The following is a 22,727-nucleotide window of genomic DNA, read 5'->3' as shown; positions in this document are numbered from 1 at the left end:
GAACTGGGGCAGCAGGCGGGGAGGCTGATCCCCCGGCGGGGCTGAGTAGGGGTCAGGGCCCGGGCTCTGGGCAGCAGCTCCGATTGCGGCGGCAGGCAGGGCCCGGGCGGGGGCGCTGCCGCTGCGGCGGAGGCCTAGAGCTCGCCCAGTCTCCGCTAGGGAGGGCCCAGCTAGGTCCAAGCGGGACTGAGGGGCAGCGAGTCCCGCGGGCCCCTCCGAGTGCATCATGGGCCCCAGCGCCTAGGCCGCCGGCGGAGAGAGGAGCGGCCGGGGGAGGGCCGGGTCCCTCCCCGGGAAGATGAGGCGGAGGCCTGGGGAACTAAGCAGGCTGAGCTGGGGCTCCTTCCTCTCAGCCGACAGGACAAGATGGCAGCGTCCGAGGCGCCGGCGGCAGCCGCAGCCGCAGGAGCAGCAGCCGCAAAGAGCTAAGCACGGCCTGGGAGGCGCCTCCTCGTGACTCTCCCGGACATGCCCAGGGCGGCGGCAGCTCGGACACTCGCGCTGCCCAACCTGTGAAGGTGAGGGGGAGAGCCGGCTCCTGTTCTCTACCTGAGGCCGGGGCCGGGGCCGGGGCCGAACCCCCCGCATGCCCCGCTGGGGGTGGGGCTGTGGCTGTGGCAGCTGAGAGTCTGGACGAGAGAGGACGCGGGTGCTTCTTGCTCCGTCTCTGGGGAGTGGTAGCAGCTCGGAGCCTGCTGCTCCCGAAGGCGCCTCCTGCCGGGGACCAGCTGAGTCAGGGCGTGGGGAGGGGGGCGACGACGCTGGCGCTAACAAACTTTGAGCCATGGGCTGAGCCGCCCCTACCCTTCTAGTTTCTTCCCCAGGCCGTGGGACGGGGGCAGGCGGTGCCCCACCTCGCACACGTACTGCGCAGTTCCCCTTCCAGCTCCCCGGGCACTGAAGTTTGCCCACGGAGGTAACGCTCCCGCGAAAAATCTAGTGGTAAACAAGCAGTCTGGTCCTACACCGAGTCTCCCTTCTGTTTTCCCGTTGTTCCACTTTTATCATCCCTTCCCTCTCTCTTACGCCCAAAAGCTTCCCCTTCCTTTATTCTTTTCCCTGGCTTTGCCCCATTCTGCAGTTTCCCTTTGGATGGGTTTGTCTGACGTGTGTAGAACTAACCGGAGGCTCTGTGTGTGATTGTTGTTGTGATCGAAGAAATGTGATCCCCTCCCTTTGCAACTTGTCAGGCCAGCAGGAAGGCGTGGCTGCTGAGCTTCTCTTGTTACAGTGATTATTGCTTCCCTTTGGGACACAGAGGTAATTTGCAAATGTAGTTTGGGAAGGAGTATGTCTATTTCCATTTCCGAGGGGGAAAAGAATAACTTAAAATGGTATGTGGGACTGTTGACAATTCAGTGGAACTCCTTTGGAAGTTACGTTGCTGCGGTTTCTTCCCCCTTCTTCTCCCCCCACCATGATTAGTAATAAGTGTTAGTTTAGTCCTTGTATGGTGTTCTCAAACTCTGTGAAATGCTGCTGCTGTTCCCAGGTGACGGTATATTTATTCTGTTTATTATGAAGAGCTCGTTTCGAAAATGCTTATTTGTTGTTGTGTTGGCTCTTTAACAGTTTTGTTTTTAAGTGTCTATCCTTTGGCTGTTATAATCAGTCGAAATAGGAGCTTGACAAAAATTAAATAGGACATGGTGCTGCTTTGTACTTTAAACATTTGATTAGAGAGTGGCCAAAACTAGCAATTCTCAGGGTTTCAGATGCTTTTTATTTTATGTTGACCTGTCACAAAGGCACTTATTTTTAAAGGAGAATGTTTACCAATCATTTGATTTTAAAGTACTGGTAGGCTAATAATGTCTTCTTGTGTATATAATTTGACTATTCAAAAACAACAACCAGTTTCTTGTTTGAACAAAACTTGAGCAGACTCCACAGTTACTTTTTATAACTCTTCCCCCCCCCCCCCCCCGGAGTCATTTCTGTATCCCAGCTCCATTTTGGTTTTAGGTGCTGAGTGTCTTATCATCCTTGTACCATATAAAATCAGCTACTGCATATGGATTAGTTAACTTTGTAAGATAAATATTGATAACTCCTTTTATATCAAGCCCTAAATGAGCTAGAAATGCTATAGGTAATGTTTTAAAATGATTTTTGTAGAGGTTCTTTTGATATTAGATGCAAAATATCTAATTTGTAAAATGAGAAAACCAGAAACTAATGTATACTGCTTCCATCCTATGGTCAGCAGGTTATTCTTAGAACATTTTGATTTAGCTAAGACTTCTGAATTTACTTAACAGATCTTAAATATTTTTTAAATACCATTTTTAAAATGTGTTTTTGCTTTGATCACTAGCTTTAAATACAGGCCAAGTACGTTGTTAGTGTGGGGGTAACAGATGTTAAAGCTACAGGTCACTAGTAACAAGACTTAAGAGTTAAATATAGTTTTGTATTCTCTCAATATTACTTTTACATACCATTACACCAGTTGCACACAGTGTCTGTTCAAACAGAGCAGCTGATTTGAGAGCAAAATAAAAATATTGGCTAGTCTCCAGAGGTTTGGTTTATAGAGACCTTTGGCAAATTAATATTGTTACAGGAGGAACTATGTTTGAAATACACACTGTAACTAAAAACTGTCTTAACTTTAACAAGCGTGTCAGCCAGCAGAGTAATTAAGCAGCTGAAAAATAGGTCAGGACTGTATTATGAAGTGGCACGATGAGGTTGCAAATAAAGAGTACAGCAATATGTACTCTAAATTTTTTGTAGATGACTTAAATGGAGAAAATTGATATGATATTGATGACTGTATTATCTCAGCATATATTAAACATGCCAGTGAGTATATGATGAACCAGATTTATCTAATCATGTAGAAGAATTTGCTAGACTAATTATGCTTGTTTACTACTCTAAATGTTGGAGACTTCAATTGTAATGCTATTTTGCTTTCCACCCATGGCATGGTGTTATGTTGATAAATTATTTCTTCATAGATTTATTTGAGTAGAAGTTCTGACTGGTGCTTTGTGGTATTAATATGATTCTGTATATTTGCAAACATTTTAGAATTAGATAGACTCCATCACCTTGAAATCTGGTTAATTTAGGAGAAAAAATAAAGTGGTTTAAGGAGCTACATCTGTCTTGAGCCCCTCCACCAACTTCTGTGGTTTCTTATATTTGGATGTCATTTTCTGTCATCTTTCTTTTGTGAGAGACCCCCCCACACAAACAGGGAAAACAGAGTGATATCAAATATACAAAGTAAAGAAATTGAGGGGGAGAAATCATAGTTATAATAATATTCAAGAAAATTTTTAGACAAATGTGTTTGTTTTGTTTTACTAGACTGCTTTAAAGGAACAACATGTAGTGACTTAGAGGTATGATTAGTGTGTGGACTTGATACTGCTCTCATTAAAGTCTATGGGAGTTTTACCAGTTAGGCCAATGCTGAGTGGTTCTGAAAATCCCACCCTAGAGGTACTGTGAACTTAGGATCTGATTCTTCAAACTTATGTTCATAGGGGTCCACCTGCATGTATTAGCTTGTGGGTTTGGGGCCTTAATATGTTAGTGTAGAGAATAAAAATCAAAATACAATTTTCTTTTTTCATGGTATCACTATACTGATAAATAAAAACATTTTATAATTTATTCTGACAGACTTTTGAAGTTTTTTTAAAAAAATTACAAATTTGCCCTCACTTGTAGAGTTCTCAGTTGATGAGTCTTTTTGCCAGGGACAATGATATGATTACACTTGGCTGGGCATATTTTTTCTGAACTTCAGAAGTAATGTGAAATGCAGATGGAAAAACTTCAGTTTCAGAAATCTGATACTATTTAACTTTCAGCTAACATATTGATTAATAGCTGTAACTATTGGTGGTTGTGTGTGTACACGCTCCATCAGGCATGGGGAGGGTATGCAGTTTGGATGAAAAATACTACCAAACACGAAATAAAGTTAAACTGTATAAATTTAGAAGTCCTCTACATTTTAATCTGCACTGTTTTGTCAAACAGTCTACAAGTTACGAGATGTGTGTCTGAGAGTTTATCAACCTTATTTTTTCGGATGTGTGTTTATACTACTACAGTAAATATAGTAAAGGTAGGTAGAATAGTCTAATGAGCAAACATGAAAAAATGAAACATGGCAATGACTATTAATCTTCTTCAATGATGTACTTCATGTTGGGATTAATAAAATTGCACTCATATTTCAGTGTAAGAAAGAGTCTCTAGTCATCTGTAGGTTTGTAAACCCCCTTAAGATGGATTCACTGAGGAGCTCTTGTTGTGACTGCTGCACAGTTACAAGAGAATTTAAGATTATTGCCCTAAAGTTAATTTATTGAAGAATGTGTTCTGATATGTACTGTTTCTTCAACTTGGATTGTGATGGTCATTTAGATGGGTAATGTGGTCTGCAGAAGGTTAGGCTACTAATTTTTGACTGTTCTAAATATTAACTCTACTGCTATTTTAAAAATGTGGAAACAGCTGTAGATTGCACTTGGTGCTACAGTATTTTTAAAACTATTTTTATGTGGAAGCAAATGCATTTGTTTCCAAAACAAATTTAAGTTTTTACTTCTAAAAAACTTTTGTATTGAAAACTAGGAAGATGCAATTAGTTAAGGGAACCTTCACTAATACCTAAAGGATTTATGTTACTTGAGGGAGGAGTTGAGGGAACACCATTTCTACATTGATGAAGCATGAAAGCTATTCTAAATTAGGAAGGATTACAGGCCACGTTTTATTCTAGTATGTGAACTGGAAAGAAAAGAAAATAGGAAGTGTGTGTTCAGTAGCTGAAATGAGCTGGTTGCATGAGACCAAAGTTCAAGAAAACAAGTTGTGAAATATTGTAGGAAAGAATTTTGGGCAGTTTTAGAGAGAAGATGAGTAGGCCACATATACCTGGTAACAAGAGTCAAAACAGTTTTTAACAGTTTAGTATTCCATTACATATTACAGGACTTCAACTTGCATATCTGTATTTTCAAGCTTTTTCTTGCTATTTCTGCAGCTAGCACAACTTGTTAGCAATGCCCTCCATATTTTTTCCCCACAGGAAGAGAATTTACCAACAAAAAAACCATTCAAATTGCATTAGCAGCTTTAGCACATCTTAAACTGCTTTCCCTGTAGCATAAGAGGAAGTAGACAAAAGCAGTCCTGGACTGGAGCATATGGTTTGAAAAATCCTGCTGCTCATTTGTCTATAGACAAATCTTAATTTAAAACCTGTTTTTTGTCTTAGTCTTTATCACAGGGCTATACTTTCCTTCTGGGGCATTAACTTTTCAGAAGCAAATAAGAAAAATATAAAGATGGAGTTCAAAGTGAATGTTCTCATATTCCTGGCTAGTCTCCTCATTATCTTTTAATGGTATATTGTATGGGTGCAGTTTGTTTATTTTTTAAAAGCTTAGTCTGATCCACCAGGTGTTCATTTGAAAAAGCTTTTATTTCTACATATACTTTAAGCTTGTTCTTTTAAAAGCATTCTTCTAACAAGGCTATTGTACAATTTATTGAGAAAATAGTCAAATTGAATGAAGATTTGCTTTTTGACATCTTGCAGAAATTTCTCAAGATGTGATCTCTCAACTTGAGGTTGAGGGCAGGTAGGAAACATTTGTAGTTTTGTTTTATACTATTCTGAAGGGTCATAGTAATCTGAAGTAATTCATCTTTCTGTATAAAACCAATCATGTTGAACCCTATTCTGGGAATAGGAGGGCCTGTTCTACATTAGGAAATTAGGTCAGTATAACTATTGCTCAAGGGTGTGAAAAATCCACATCCCTGAGCGATGAAGTTAAACCCTTCAACCCTGGTGTAGGCACTTAGCCCGTTCTACAAGAGAATTCTCCCGTAGATCTATCACATCTCAGGAAGGTGGAGTACCTATGCTGACTGAGGAACCCCTCTCATCGATGTAGGTAGTGTCTTCACTGAAGCGCTACAGTGGCACAGCTGCAGTGTTTTAAGAGTAGACAAACCCAAGAAATAACATTTTGTGATCTCTTGTGACTTGTGTGCTGCACTCTTTATTTCTAAAAGTTAATTTCTAATTTCCAATTTTCTTTAAAAGTGGAAGAGAAAATAATTATTTTTTAAAAACAAAACCTTAAATCAGTCAGCAATTTTATTATGAAATATTTCTGGCTATTTAAGGCTTTTAGATTAAACATTTGACCTGACTTCTACACTGCTGAAAACTTATGTGGAACATTCTCTAACTTCTTAATTAGAACTACATATTTCGAGTACACCCATAATCGTGTGTGTATATAAATCCTCTCTATTTCAGAGATTATTTAAAATGACTTACTGTTATGCGATCTACTAAAATATAGTTGAGATAGCGTTGCCAGGGTGCAATCTGAACGGTGGAACTACGGAACCCTCTCTCCCATCCCATCAAACTGAGGTATCCCTTCTGTGGTGCTGTTGGCAAGCTATAAACTTCTGCCAGATACTGTACTTACACAGACATCTATGGTCAGGGACACCTCCAAGTGAGTTACAGGAATGCTTCTCCCAGCCAATCATGAACCAGCAATAGAGAGGCTCCAGCCATGTCCCTCCAGCTTCCCAGCCTTGCACCCCAGAGCTGTACCATTTTGCCCTGGTCAGAAGCCTGATCAGTGTAAGTTCATTACCCAGTCTGTCCCTCCCTCAATGTGGAGAGGACAGACACTAGCCTTTGTAAACTGAGCTGAGATTTCCCAGTCAATTCAACCAAAGCACACTATTTGAGGTAAAACATAAAACAGATTTATTGACTACAGAAAGATATATTTTAAGTGATGATAAGTAGCAAGTGTAGAGATCAAAGTTGGTTACCTAAGAAATAAAATAAAATGTCAGTCTGAGTTCTATAAATTAAACAGGATTTGAATCAAGCAGTGGCTTACCCTTCAGTACACAGGCTGAAACCTTGCTCCAGCCTGGGGCCACCTTCCCCCAGTTTAAAGTCTTTGTTCTTCAGATATGCTTCTAGGTGTCGAGTTGTTGGAGAGTGAGGCCAAGTCATGATGTCACTTCCTCTCTTCATAGTTTCTTCTAGCTTGCTGGAAAGATCTATGCTTGTGACGTGGGGGTTCCACCCCTATTGGTTAAGCATTCTCCATTGTCTATATGCTCTCTCTGAGAAGTCGTCTGGGATGGTTGTTGGGAAAGTGGATTCCTTTTACTGGAGCATCAGCCTGTCTGGCTATTCCATTATTGTACCTGAAAGGCTGGTTGTGGGTTTTCCCAACCTTACAACATATTTCAGTAACACACACAGCAAAACTTCATAACTTTGCATACAATGATAGCACATACAATCCAATGGAATATTCATGTTCAACAATCAAGACTTTAAAAATGATACCTCACAAGGCATACTTTATACATGATATATCCTAATTATATGACAATGATGACAATGAATATGGGGTTACGAGGTGCTGCTTTGAGGCACAGAGTGCCACAATAGCATATCGTGTTCCCTTTCTGGCTTGACTGAATGTTTGTGTGTGTGTATATATATGTCAGACATTCTTGCATGGGCTTATCTGATGTTCATAGCCAATTTCAGGATTTTTGGGGTGGCATAGAAAGGATTCTTTAGGGCTTTGCAAAACTGGGCAATGTATGGCTACAGAATCCACAGGCATCAAAAATAAACTCTGTGTATTTGTGTCTGGTGAGACTGAATAACCAGGGATTGTTGGGAAAAATTACCATGACATACTTCCAAAGTTAGTGAAGATTTTCCATATTTAAGGCTATTTTAGCAAATAAAAGGATTAGAAAAAAAGCCTTATAAAAATAAGGCTATGATTAGTATTGTTGTTAAAATTTGCTCCACAACTGCGGGACTCACTTTGGCTCTCAACCCCCTAAATTCTGTGGTGTCCAAAAATATTTGGGCATAATAAGGTGCTGTGTAAGTTGTCGTAAACAAAACAGCTATGTTAATTTTGGCTTCCTTCAAAACACAGCAATAAAATAGTTGCTGGTAAAATGGATCAGAACAAAATTAGTAGGGGAAAATATTTTTTAGTTTCTAAGGAGATAGTGTAAGCATATCTGTAAAAATATGAATGCCTGTTTTAAAATTAAAGTAATGAGGTAGAATGGTTCATAAATGGTAAATTTCTCTGCAATGGGTAACCTATAGAATACTCGTTGCTAGAATTGGATATATTGCTAAACGCTTCCCCAAGAAACAATTCTTAATTTAAAATGTAAACATTTTAAACTGAGCACATCTCAGTCTCTCATCCATTTAGTGATACCAAAATAAATCAATAGTTTTGGAAAAGAATATCTTCATTGTGTGGTGTCACAGCTTTCAAACAATTAATGATTTCCCGTTTAGTACCTCTTAAATTACTTTTAATTGAATGCATGGTTTAACTTAATTTTCTATGTTGATTTATTTCTTTTCCATACACTGTAGACTACTTGTTAGAGAATAGAAAAGGTGCATGTTTCCATAAATATAACTTACTGGGTACACACACAAAAGCAATAACTAGTTATCCAAAATATATAGTAGAAATGTTATTGTCATGGAACTAAATATTTTCTGAAATGTTCATGGATTTGAGGCAAACAAATTATGGAATTTGATGTTTTACAGACCTTGTCTTGTGTCATCACAAGGGTTTTTATCTTGGTGGTAATGTTGTAAAGAACATGAACTATAAAATGGGTGCTGATTTCATTTGTACAGTGCTCATTATGAGGGATGATAAAGAAACTCTCTTGCAATTAATGTCTAGGTTCTAGTATTGAAAAAGCTTGACATAGAACAAAGAATAGATAAACTCAAGTTTTATAAAATGTTTATAGTGATAAATAACCATGCTTCACATGTGGTAGAATCTTTTTATTGCAGAGATGTTTTCTTTTTATATTGGAATCAGAGAAATCACTAAGGCCTTGTTGATCCTACAAACTCATGCACATAGACAGAACTCATTAGGCCTACACAGAGCTCTATTGAAGCCAGTGATGCTCTGCAGGGGAACAGGTATCTGTACATATGTAGGAGCTTACTCATTTTAGGCCCTGATCCTATATGTTGTCATATAAAATGCAACTGTTGCAGTGAAATTTGACTCAACAAATGCAAATAAAAATGAAAATAAATTGTAGTTATTGGGAAAGTAATACATATCAACATTTTAAATCCAAAATGGGAAAAAAAAAAAGATCCCCATTGTAGGACCGCAATAACGGTTAACTATAAGAAATCAATAAAAATAGACTGGATAGAGTTTATTATAAAGTTATAACCTAAAATCTCAAAACAATTGAACTGTCATTAAATCTAAGCAGAAATTTATGAACACCTTTATCAGTGTCCTACATAATCTGTACTGTACAGATTTTAATCTTGTTTTTTTATTAGAATTTAAATTTACCCAACACCTGTTGTTTTAAGGATTGAGCCAGCTAGCCTACTCAAAAACGTGTCATTTCCCTCTCCCTTCATGCTATGCATGTTTAACTTATATTCAGACTTCTGCACCTTTACTCCTGGGGGAATTCTGCACCAAAAAAATAAAACTTCTGCGCACAGTATTTTAAAACTCTGCAAATTTTATTTGTCAAAATAACACTACATAATCATGTCAGTTTCAGTTATTTTGGTAATTTATTTCAAAATACCTGTCAGCAAGTATGTCTGTAACAATAAAGACACACACACAAATTAACCCAGGAGTAGAGAGTTAAAGACACCCTTATGACAACCCAGTTCCTGTTTCTCTGCCCCCACCCCCGCTGCAGAGCCCAGCTGGGGGGCCAGATACCCACAATTCCTCCTCCCCCCCCAGAGCCTAGCCATGGGTCTCCCTCTTGCCCAGTTACCCACACCCTCTTTCTTCAGAACCCTGCTGCAGAGACCCTCCCACCAGCCCAGACACCTGCCCCCCTACCTCTCAGCCCAGGGATCCAGAGGGGGGAAACAGCCTGATGCTTGGTCCCAGGCTTGCGTGGAGTTTCCTGTGTGCTCCTATCTCCTTCCCTCAGGGGGTGCAGGGAACTGCAGCTGCTGGGAACCCTCCAGCTCCTCCTCCCCCATCCCTGGCAGTGTCTTCTAGGTGCAAGATGAGCTCTTCCAGGTCCAGCAGCCCCTAGTGGTGGCCAGCGGCACTGCAGCCCATTTCTGTGGGGGGAAAGGAAATTCTGCATGCACAACGTTAATTTCTGGAAGACTTTGCATTGCACAGTGATGCAGAATTACCCCAGGAGTACACCCTCAGTACACACCCTTCAGAAACCTCTTTGCAGGGCTTCCTTTTTCCTGAGCTGAGAAGTTACTACTGATTCTGTCCATAGCTTGGACAAGTTTTCCTGCCTGTCAGCTTCTCTCTCCAATTACTCTGCTCCCTGTCTCCCTTTTTTCTGTAAAAGAGTCAGTAGCTCTTCAGACCACTTACTAGTCCACATTTTCTATTTGTTTTGGTTGAGATTTTTCCAAGCCTCGTTCCTAACCATGTAAGCTATTTTCTTAAGATGAAATTCACCCATATAGGAGGGGGCCCACCCAAGGTTCTCTCCAGTCATTTGAGAATTTTTTATTTCAGTAGATCTGCTGTTTGAGGCTAATGAAGAATAAATTAATTTTAAAAAAAGAGATCAGACTGATAGGTCTGCATGTAGATGCTCAAGCTAGTTTAGATCTACTGTTTGTATTGAGGATAGCCTCAATAGCTGATTCAGAGCTGGTGGCAGATATTTCATTTTTCTCCCTGTGCATACTAATTTATTGCTTGCGAGCAAAGGTGGAAAAAAAAACATTTGTTCATCGCATTTGTGTTTGTCACTAAAATCATATTGGAATCACAAAGTTTAGCTTTTAATGTGTGTACAGTATGAATATAATGATTATGCCTTTGTGCCTTCTTTAATATTACTGTTGGTATAAAGGACTTTCAGAAATAATTTAGGATACCACTAAGTTGTGAAAATTTCCTTTTTATATTTTATTAGTCTAACGCTCATTATATTTAAAAAAAAAAATGGAATTCTGACCAATTTCATTTGAACTTCAGTTGTCAGTCATTGAAATACTTTAGTCTACTTCAAAATGTAAATGTTTAATCTTTTTCCTGTGAACTGAAAATCACATGATAGGAATGGCTCAAATCATTCTCTTCACCTATTGGTTTTGAATTCTAATTCTGTTCATAAATACTATACTTACCTAATCAATGGGGAAACTGAGGTTGTGTCTTGTCCGTTTCCCCATAACAAGTCAGTTGCAAAGTTGAGAAGAGAGCCCAGAATTCCTTATTCTCATTCTGTGCCTTCTCCTGATTACTTATCAGTTTTTGCCTACCAAATATTAGAATTTAATATTGAGATAAATGCAATATATCATCTGTGCAGTCCTACTCTTGAGCTTGAAATGATGTTGGTCCCTAAGAGATTAGTATTGGATAGCTGTGCGAACCAGTACCCCTCCCCTCTCCAACTTGTGGTTGCATGCCACCTCCTCATTCTTAGCTTGCCCTACTTATAATCTTCCAGTCAGTTATTTCAGTGAATGAGCTTTCTGTAGGAGCTTTATCTCTTCACCTGCTCTTCTGGCTCTTTTACCTGCTCAGTGCTTATCCTGCATTGAGTATCCTTTTATGTCTCTCCCTGCATTCCAGTCAGGTAGGAGTGTATGTGCTAAAGTATTTCCTGACCCTGGAGCTTTTTCAGGCTGTTATGCACCACCAAAGGCTTGTCTACACTATGCAGCTTTTGGCAACCAGGCTGTGTTGACCTAAAATTCAGCAAGTGTGAACGCTTTTTTGTGGTATTTTTCTGGCACTTTTGCCAGCAAAATACTTCCAGCCCCGCAAGTGACATAAGCTTTGTTGGTAGGAGAGTGCTTCTGCCGACAAAGCTGTGTTCACACTGTTGCTTGTGTCGGCAAAACTTTTGTCTTTCGCAGGCGGGTAGGGGTTTAAGTACCCACGAAAGGCAAACGTTTTGGCGACAACTGTGCATTGTAGACATACCCTAAGATGCCGGTCTTCATGGACTTGGCAGGAAACTGGACTCTATAGCCTTTGATTTGACTCCAGATATTTATTTGCCCTTGTCTCAGAAGCTCAAAGTGCCTCTATGGAGTTAGAGAAATGATAGGGTTGGATAAATGACAGCACAAAGGCAGATCTCCCTGGGATGGGATCTGTTGTGTCCCTTTACCCTTTCACCAATAGAAATGGAGGGTATAATATGGTCCATTTGTTTTACTGTGTCTCAGTATTCTTCCATCCATCTCTCTCTTTCGTGAGTGTGGGAATTCACCTTCATGTACGTCTTCTTTCAGTTTGGGGCAGAAGCTGAATATTTTTATTAGAGTTAAAACTTAAGAGACTTTAAAGTACAATAGAAGTATAAGTAAGTATAATCCCCTCTCTTCATTTGCATAACTACTGTTATCTTGAATAGCCAGCAGGCTTGCATGCAGAGGAGGATGTATACAGAAACCCGGTATTTCTTCAACTTAAATATACTTTATATCAGTGGGTCTCAAACTTTAGCAACCCGAGGACGCTCATTTTGATTTAAAATTTTTCACAGGCCCCCAAATCCCGTGCTCAGCCCCAGGCCCTTCCCCCACTCCACCCCTGCCCCTCCTCTTCCCTGCTTCCGTGCACCCCCTCCCTGCTCCTCCCCTCCCTTCCAGTGCCTCCCGCACACTGCTGAACAGCTGTTCCATGGCGTGCAGGAGGCACTGGGAGGGGGAGTTGATGATCAGCGAGGCTGACGGCCCCAGGCATGACTTGTGAAGTCCCAGAGTAGTCCCTGGACCCCAGTTTGAGAAACTCTGCTTTATATAACATTGTGACCAATACCACTCCAACTCAATGTCTTGCTTGGTCTTTTGGCTTCCCCCTTGTGTTACCATCTGGCTGTGGCAGGTGAACATGTCTGTGAGATGACACATCTGTTCATGCCCCTTGACCAAGAATCAGAGGATGGTGTAGTTTCTGGAAAGTGTTTACTCTTCAGTACTTCTCCTTGCAGGTTACAAGGTTCTCTTCTATTTGGGGACCTCTGCATGAAATTACCCATACAACAGTAATCTTAAAAGTAAGATTGATTAGAAACAGGAAATAACTATTTACTTACTATCTGGGTTTGCATCTTCCATAAGCTAAACTTAGCTAAGGCATTTTAAAGCAGGTACAGAGAGAAAAGAAAAGTGTGGCACTCCTTACCTGAGGAGGTTGTGAAGGCTAGGATTATAACAGCGTTTAAAAGAGAACTGGATAAATTAATGGTGGTTACGTCCATAAATTGCTATTAGCCAGAATGGGTAAGGAATGGTGTCCCTAGCCTCTGTTTGTCAGAGGATGGAGATGGACGGCAGGAGAGAGATCACCTGATCATTGCCTGTTAGGTTCACTCCCTCTGGGGCACCTGGTGTTGTCCACTGTCAGTAGACATATACTGGGCTAGATGGACCTTTTGGTCTGACCCGGTATGGCCATTCTTATGAATAACGTACATCTCTTGAAAGCAATCTGCTCTCTGATCCCCCTTTTGGTTAGGTTGTCATGATTGCTTCATGTCCAGAGACAAATTTCTCATGCTGTGTACAGAGATCTTTTAGGATTTGTCGCATTTTGTTTTTGCATCAATTTAATTCTGTCAGTTTGGAAACAGATCAAGTTAAATCAGTGCAATTCTTTAATGTAGAGAGTTATACCAGTATGTAGGGGGGCTCATGTCGTTATGGCTTATTTTCATAAACTTGTGAAATAGGCAATACTTCTATCAGCATCTTTCTACCAGTGTAACTGGTTTATGCTGGGAATCACACTGATTTAGCTATTTGGAAGCGACTCATAATAAAAGGTAGAACTGAATTATGTCTTTAGAAAATTTGAAGTGACTTTAAGATGGGAGATAACATACTAGGTTGGTGTCTTGTACAGTGTGTTTTAAAATATAATGTAACAGTAAGCTGTCAGTAATGGTAATTGGAACCTTGTATTTGTTAGCAAATGTAATATTTGGGAAAATCTGTTTAGGTAATGCACTGCAAAATGGTTTTAACAATTATGATTTAGAATTAGATGCTCACTAATAAAAAATGGTCTGAAAAACGTTAGAAAACAAGTTTTTGTTAAAGTATAACTACTGTTTTAGCTTTGTAGCACGTGGTTAAGCTTTGCATATTATTATGGTTTCTGCCACAGCAGCAGTAACTTGTACCTGATTATTACTGTAACTGTATATTAAGTAACTGTTTATACTTTAGTCAAAGCAGTTCTGAAATAGTGTGAACAGTTTCTTGAATATAAGTTCATAATTTTCAGCAATATAAGTTTTTTCTTTTTTTTCTGGGATGGGGAAATCAAATGTCATTAAGAAGTTAATAATTAGTGTTGTAAAACTTGGAACAGTCCATGCTTTTCAAGGTTGTCACAAAGACTGCCAAGTTTGCTGTGCTTACAAACTTTCTAAGCCTTTTGGAAGACTGCAAAAATAATTGTAATAAACTTTGGGATCCTCTGAGCTTCCCTACAACAATTAGTAGAGAAGCTACTAATATAATGTATTCCATTTTGTAGTGTAAAAAGTTGGAGAGTTGCGTGTAAAATTCTACAGAAACTTCAAACTTGTGAGGTGTGAGGTTGTGAGAACTGTGTACTATTCTACCTCCTGTTTCTCTCTTTTTGTTAATTTGTAAACCTGGAGAGAATTCCTCTTGTGCTCCTGAACAGAACATATGTGAACATGTGACTCTCCCAGGTGATTTGTTCCAAAACAGTCTATATGTTCAGTGTATGGTCAAAACTCATTGCCTTCCTGTGGTTTAACTGTTTTTAGTAGCATGACCAGTCCAACCCTTTCCTCTAGGTTTGGCTGCTCAGCCGGCACCTCTCTGCTTTATATCCAAAATTCTTCTGTCAGGAAGACTCAGTTCTGAAGCCTGCTTTCTTTTGTTTTATTTCCTTCAGTTAGAGGCCCTCCCTCCAGACTTATTGTTTCTGGCAGGTGTGGTGGGACAGGGTAAATGTTAGCTCCTGTTTCCAGGAGAGATCATTAACTCTTTTCTGCCTTGCTCCAGTATGGACTTGTCCTATCCTATTACATTTGAACCTGAAGATGAACTGTGGAGATGAATTCAGTTTGTGCATGCCAATGCCACAAGAGATGATCTGTGTGCTGGAATGTAGGTATGATTCTCTTCCTTTAGCGGGGAGGAATACTATACAAATGTGAAAGAGCAGAGATGAATGAGGCATACAGACAGGAGGAAGATTAATAAAAACAGCAGGGAAGGGGCAAACAGACTGAGAAGAGAAGCAGTTCTGTTGTCTTAGTGACAGTTAATGAGAACTATTTGGTTTAAGAGTGATGTGGAAGAAGCAAAATCAGCTTCTCTAGTAACCCAAAACTTCGGGTAGTTGATGAGGGTATCTGAGCAAGGGAAGTATCAGAGGGGTAGCCATGTTAGTCTGGATCTGTAAAAGCAGCAAAGAGTCCTGTGTCACCTTATAGACTAACAGAAGTTTTGGAGCATGAGCTTTCGTGGGTGAATACCCACTTCGTCGGATGCAAAGGGAAGGGGTTCCAAAAAAGGGTGGATGCTAGTTTAAAAACTGTGCAGGAAGAGACACACGTGCAAAGGCTCAGTGAAACTTATCTAAAAAGAGGATAAAAATGGACTAACTCCATGTAGGAGGAAATATATTCTAGTGTTTAGAGAAGAAACAAAGAAGTCATTGCTCCTGTTAGTAGTCTCAGCAAGAAGGTCCACACGAATGTGAGTCTGAGTCCTGCAACAGGCTGATGTGGGCATTGTACGCAATTCTACTAACTACAGTTCTTTCCCTTACTCTGTCTTGTCCACAGGTGCATAGGTATGGCCTTTTTGGTCAGCATCTGAACCAAATTCGTTTTTACCATACTCGACTGACTGTGTAGGTTATGATTCAAGATTTCAAGTAGTGCTACTGTTTTCAAAGCAGTTTTCTCCCACCTTGTGTTTTGGCTAACATTACTTTTCCTTGATAAAATAGATTTGAATGACAAAGGCTGTGGTTGAGTTATTGCTGGGTGCTTAATGGCTCCCAAATTAGTCTAGAGTTTCTCAGTATGGACTGATTTAAATCACCAAGTGGAAAACCTCGATTTAAATAATCAATTTTAATCAAGTTTTCCATTTGTACTTCACTTCTTTTTTTAGAGAGAGATGTATTCTCAATGGTTGAGATAACCATTAAAACATACTGATTTACAACTAAATAGAGCCTTTACATTAGATATGGTACATCTTTTTGTTACCTAGGAGGGTACTGTATTGCTATATACATTTATTTAAGCAATTATAGTTGAGTATTTTCAGATACTAAAAATGTACAATTAATATGTATGTTAGAAAATGGTGAATGATATATTTCTTATTTATACTATTGTGCATATTTATAAAGGTTGACCTCCAAATTTAGATGTTTTTCCCCTGATTTTTTTTCTATCTATAGAAAATCAACCTTTAACTCTAATGTTTTTGATAGAGGCTAATGAATTCAGCGTATTTATTTTTTTTATTTAAATGTTCTAAGAGATTTTAATAAGTTTAGGCCTTAATATATATTATCTTAAATTCAGATCCCATTTTAAAGAAGTTTATTTTGAAAAAGAAAAACATAATTTAACAATTAAAAATCCAATTTTTATTCACCCTGCTGTTGCTGCATTATCACTCTCTAATTTGTGGAGCAGTTTGGGGATCCTTAGATATGATTGGTTAGTTTGTGTTTGTACAGTGTTTTGAAAATGGAAGGCACTATGTAAGTACTAAGTTTTATAAAGAAATAATTACTTTGATATATTTGTAAGGAAGGTGCTGAATAAATGTTACGATGGAAGCTAGTAATGAAAACTAAAATCTGTTCTGTACTGACCCCATAAAGGTGAGTTGCAGAAGAAACACAGATTTATGCCGTGTGTGTGTGTGTGTGTGTGTATGTGTATATATATATTTGCTTTTTGATGTATAAAGAAGGCCTAACATTTTTAAAACCTTTTTATTTCTCCTGCTTGACTTTTATCCTGGGACAGGACTTAACAGTCTTGAGGATTTTCAGGTTAAAAAAAAAATTGGTACGTTCAGACTTTCTTTATATATCACAAAGAAAGGGGGGGAAAGAGTAGAGCAAACAATTTTTCTCTTTCCTTCACAGGGCACCTTTCAATTTCTGGTTTACAGGCATGCTTGAATAGTTGCATTTATGAAAAATCTTAATTCTTTCTATAATGCTCTTCTATTTTTTATTTAACAGATTATGGTATTTAATATATTTTTAAATTATGAAGATAAATTTTCTCCACTTTATAATTAATTTACCTCATGGTCATGCTACCTATTTAAGTCAGCCTTTATTGTATAAAATATTTGTGGAAAAATTAGTTGTATTTTATAACACTGTTTTCTGACTGATATTTTGTACTGATTGCATTACACATTCCAGCAACTATAACAAAAAATCCAGTATCGTATTTACTGTTCAAACTTTTAAATATTTTTCTAAGTTATGTGAATCTATTTAACAGTGAGCCGTGCTGATATGTTTAGTCAGTATGTTCTCTATATTCAGTTACAGTACAGCTGGAAAGTTAAACAGACTTTTGCATGCATATGAGGGTGACAGCTAAACCTAATGAAAAGTCAAGTTAGTAAATTTTAAACTGAGTTTTTTAAAATATGCACACCTGCTTACAGGGAATACTGAGGATTTTAGTAACTATTAATGGATTGATGAAAGGAGTCTACAAAGGCCACCACTCAAGCCCCACTCGCAGGAACGGCCATACTGGGTCAGACCAAAAGTCCATCTAGTCCAGTATCCTGTCTTCCAAGAGTTGGCCAATGCTAGGTGCTCTAGAGGGAATGAACAGGTAATCGTCAAGTGATCCATTCCCTGTCACTCATTCCCAGCTTCTGGCAAACAGACAAGGGACACCATCGCTCCTGCAAACATTTATGCCTGTGTTTGGACTAGGGCCAAAGCTATATTTAAAGTTTTATGGTTTAGCATAATTTCACCGGTAAATCTATTTTCTGGAACAGTTCCTCTACTTTTATTATTTAAACAATTTTGGAACATGTTGTAGTATCAGCAAAACCCTACAGCAACCCTGAGTTGCTACTAAAATCTAGTACACTGTTACATGGACTGCTGAAAAAGACACTTACCTCGACAGCTTTGGAGTTGATATAGGCTGAAAAGAACAGAGCTTCACATGAGGAGTAATGTAGAGTACATGTAGCCAACTTTTGCTGAAGTAGTGTCTTCCTTGGATGTAGATTTGAGAGACAGGTTTCTTCCGATTGATTTGGACCAATTACAATAGAAACTTGCAAAAGAGAATACAGGGATCTTCAGTGCTTTTACCATGCAGGGTGGCAGTGTTGTCATTTTTTAATTCCCTGTCTGCTTACTATTTTATCGCAAGTGTCCTTCGGAGGGGTGAATGGATTAATATATTTGTGAAAGGAAAGTCATCCTATTTATAATTTTGGGTTCTCAAAATTAAAACCTCCAGCAGTCTCTTGCATTGGGTGACTTAATCTGCTACTCTTTCCTGTTAATCAAGAGAAGATACTACGGGTGAAGGATACCATCTCTGTGCATTTGGGAAGAGGGTTTACAAGGGTGCCTTCACATTAGTACTGTCATAACAAAAATCAAAACCAAACTCGAGTCAAAAAGTTGATGTTATTAGCCTCAAATGGCTGGAGCATGGCCTCTCCTAGCAATCTGGGAGTCTGTCCACAGATAATCACTTAGACCCAGGGTATTGCCGTCGGGAATCCCTCTTCCTACTGGCATTTCTTTTGGTAGATAGAGCATTAGAGGCATGGTGTTTGAGGAGATGTATGAAGTCATTTTAGTGTCTCAAAAAGAGACCCTCAGACTTAGTTTGGATGGGAGAAGCTTGTGTCTTGGTGCAAAAAGGTTTGTGTGGATTTTTTTAGATACATCATGCACAGAAACTGCTTAACTACCACCTTCACTCTTCTAAGATAAACATGACATTTTCTTAATGGACAGTTAGCTATTTCAGTCTCTCATGAATGCACCCAAAGTATATCAGATTATCTGCAATCCCTTATAACATGCTTTGTGTACGGCTTGATGCATTAAACATTTTTTAAAAAAAATCCCCATACACATCATATGACAAAAAGTATTGAAAATGCTTTTTGAGCAGTTTGAGAGATCAAGTTTTGCACATCTCGATTTTTTTTTTTCTAGAGGCACTGTTTTGAGTCCACAGAGTGGTGAACTTCAGGCTGTAATGACTGGTGCGCCTTGCACTATTGTCTACAAGGTTAAGATGATGCTAGACCTGTTTTGAAGGGCTGGCTTCTCCAATTGATATGTTTGACACTAGACTGAAAGGGAAGTGGAAAGAGTGAGTTTGTGTCCCCTTGATACTCCTGGGTTGGTCTTCTGTTGCAGTTTACAGCAGCTCATGTTGCTCAGAATTGTGCTGGGTGCCAGTGGACCATAGGAATCAGTGTGACTGTAGAGATTTGACAAGCATTTGGGGTTCCCTAGAAACATTCCCTGTGTTGGGATCGGTATGTATGTAGTTATGGCAGCTATAGACTATTCAAAGATTCCACTACGTTAGGGGAATCTTCCACTGGTTTGATCTTTGCCCTAATATACCAGAAAATGTTGGCCATCATTTCTTCCAAAGTTGGCAATTAACTTGCTTCGTAGTAAGCTAATTGCCATGCCATTGTTTTTTTTCCACCCACCAGCATGCCTGTGTTGGCAAATTGCTTTTCCACAAGCTTGATGTGACAAGATTTATAGGTTTTTATCTGGTGTGCATTAGAGCCCTTAGATTGTCCTCCTCCCTCCTTCCCTGCTCTCTTCACTACAACCCAATGCAGTAGTTTCTGCTATTAATCAGCGAACCTGGTCTAAATGACTACCGATCTTTTTGTTTCTCATGATTACAGTTTGACAGGTCTGTAGCTTGAAGGTCGTGTCCAGGCTTATCCCATTTGGGGCAGAGCAGCTTGGGTGGCTAGTCAGGACTGTTTCTATCCAGGAGATTAGCAAAACAGCTTCATGGTTATATCTGTTCATGTTTATAAAGAATTATTGCTTAGATTAGTAATCTAAGCAAGCATCCAGGTTTGATATTAGTATTAGAGAACATATTCCACCTTGAAGGACGCTCAAATTCTTCCAACACCAAACACCTTTTAGAATTATCTAAAAGCAGAGCAAGAATGTGGGTGGTGGGTGCATGTTGAGAAGTGGGATAGTAGCGAAATGGAGCTGTTATATGAGAGAGCATGCAGAAATGAAGTTTGAAGTAGGGGTGCACTGAGGACCTGCACTGAGGAAGCAGAGCAGAGAGGAGCTCTGTCCTTATGAATTTGAGGTTGTTCACCAAAGATCTCTGCTGGTGTGTTGAACTGGAACGGAGTACTACTTCAGCTTGAGGCTTCCCCTGCCCATACATGTATACGTTCAACATTCCCTCCCATCCACTCCTCATTCCTGCTCAGGTCCCCAGGTTTTCTGTACATGGCTGCTCATCCTGTCCACTTTGACTCTGTATGGTGTTGCTGGGGTTTGGGCAGCTGTGGTGTTGATGGGTGCGGTTACTGTGGGTGTGGAGGACAGGGACAGAAAGTGGGGATGTATGGGGGCAGGGATTCATCCATGCCCCTCCCCCCTTCAGCTCTGGAAGAAGTATTCATCCTCTTCACATGTAGTCCACAGGTTGTTCACCAGTGGTAAAAGGGGTCTGGTGACAAGGGGAGTCTAAAGTCTTCATAGGCATCTGTGGCTCCTAGCTTCCCTATGCAGGGAAGTCTTTCAAGCACCGATGCTTTATGCTGAGGCACTTTGCTACTTCCTGAGTTTGCCAAGGAGCCAAGGCAGCAGTGCTTTTGGAGGCCTTAATGTACTGATTTGTCAGTGCAAAGAGACAGAGATCCCTTTCTGCACCAGCTTTGTCTCATTCCCAGCCTAGGGCCCCCATATCCTTCGGACTCCCACTCTGATCCCGGTATGGCTCAACAAGCTACGTGCAGAGCACAGCTGGTGAGCTAGCAAGACTAAGGGTTTGTCTACCCTGGCAATTAACAACGCTACAACTTTCTCACTTGGGTGTGAAAAAACACCCTCCTGAGCGCAGCAAGTTGCAGCTCTGTAAAGCACCAGTGTAAACAGTGCCCCAGTGCACGGAGCTGCCCGCCTGTTTGAGGTGGATTTTTTTAGAGAGCTGGGAGAGTTCTTTCCTAGCGCTGCACTGCGACCACACAAGGCATGTTAAAGTGCTGCCAGTGTAGACTAGCCCATAGAGTGTTGAATCTGAGCAGGTCTGTGAGCAAATCTTAGTGAAACTCAGGTTATCCTGAATTAGGAAGACAACTTTTCTGCTTAATTTCGAAACTTCAAAGTGGCTGGTGTGACAGATTGTCAATGTCCTGCAATACTTTGAATGAACTTTATTGAACTGTAGGGTTAATATCTTTGTGGTACATTGTATCAAATGCAACCTGTATATGTTGTTGTGACATTATTTGTACCTTCTTTAGTAGAAAAGAGGGATGATAAAGTACTTGCTCTGTTATCATCCCTTTGAAGCCACCCCACTGGAGAGGCAAGCATATACTAGTTTAAATTGGATTTTCCATGGACCAAAAGACAAAGAGAGGTTTTTTGGATAAATAATCTGGCTCCAAACTGGCTGATGGCTTTTTTTCCTGATCCAGCAAATGGATAGGACCTCCGGTACATGGAGGACCCCAATCCTTGTTCTGAGCTGGAGCTGTGATGAATTTGTGACTGCAAAGGAATTCACTTCAGTGGGACATTGAAGGACTGCTCCTGCTAGAATCTATATTAGAGCTGGCGTTAATTCTGGTAAGCTTATTAACACGCGTGTAGGTTTTTATTGTTTTTAATATGTTTTCTCCCTTTTTTTTCTCCTTAAGAGTAAAGTAGGCTTGCATAGGACATGCTATGTGGTTTCACCTGTATAACTAGCAATTACACCTGTTAACCGCCTCTGAAGAGAAAGAAAGCAGGTGTCCTAAGGCAACCAGTCTATGTTGAGAAATATGCAGAGAAAGCAGGGAATTGTGCAGCACAGAAATAACCCTGTCAGACGGGGGACAGATGCATGTCTACACCCAAGAGAGACAACAGCTGAGGACCTGGAAGCCTTGCTTTGCTGCCGAAGTGAAATACCAGTGTAGTGGCCCTGAACTATGATGACTGGTTTGTGATATTACCTATCTGGGTGAGAGAGAGGGGTAAGTTTTGCATTTGTGGGGACTCTAGCTGTTTAGCTAGAGGAACCAAAGAAATATAAGGGAAACATTAAAAAAGGGAACTCCTTTAAAATGTATAATTTGCAAAATGTATTAAATATTGTAGTAAAACTACCTAGAAAATTCTGTTGTCATGGGAATTAGTGTGCTGAATTTGCAGACTAAACTAAATCTCTAAATTGTGATGCTGGGATTTTAGATTTGCTTTATGGCAATTGTTGCTACTGAAACCTCCATAGCAAGCTGAATACATTGAAATATATGTACTGTGACAGACCCAGACCAGTGGGGTACAGGAGTCTGGTAGAGGGCAAATATACTGGTCACTGGATGAGTAGTTTTCTGTTCCCTGAGTGACCAGAGCAGGGGCTGCACTAGAGTAATCAGGAACCTGCTAGAACCA

The 22,727-nt window shown here is 39.9% G+C and overlaps 1 protein-coding gene across 10 annotated transcripts in view; it reads left to right on the top strand.

Moving 5' to 3' along the window:
* The first annotated feature begins 432 nt into the window (after positions 1 to 432).
* The window catches only part of HIPK3 (homeodomain interacting protein kinase 3), a 148,405-nt gene continuing 126,110 nt past the window's right edge, over positions 433 to 22,727 (top strand). For 2 of the 10 annotated variants that reach the window (XM_075065206.1, XM_032769831.2), the window contains exon 1: positions 433 to 518. Coding sequence is in view for 2 of the 10 variants with exons in the window: in XM_032769830.2 (XP_032625721.1) it covers positions 1,474 to 1,492 (19 nt within the window). In the remaining 8 variants the exon portion in view is untranslated. Of the gene's footprint in view, positions 519 to 843; positions 917 to 1,196; positions 1,335 to 1,379; positions 1,493 to 22,727 lie in introns of those variants that run through there. The other 8 variants (XM_075065207.1, XM_032769832.2, XM_075065208.1 and 5 more) reach the window with 6 other exon arrangements.

This window comes from Chelonoidis abingdonii, chromosome 4, assembly GCF_003597395.2.
Source record: "Chelonoidis abingdonii isolate Lonesome George chromosome 4, CheloAbing_2.0, whole genome shotgun sequence".
Classification (NCBI taxonomy): domain Eukaryota; kingdom Metazoa; phylum Chordata; order Testudines; family Testudinidae; genus Chelonoidis; species Chelonoidis abingdonii.
Note: the sequence above shows the minus strand (reverse complement) of the source record. Positions and strands in the feature narration are given on the sequence as shown.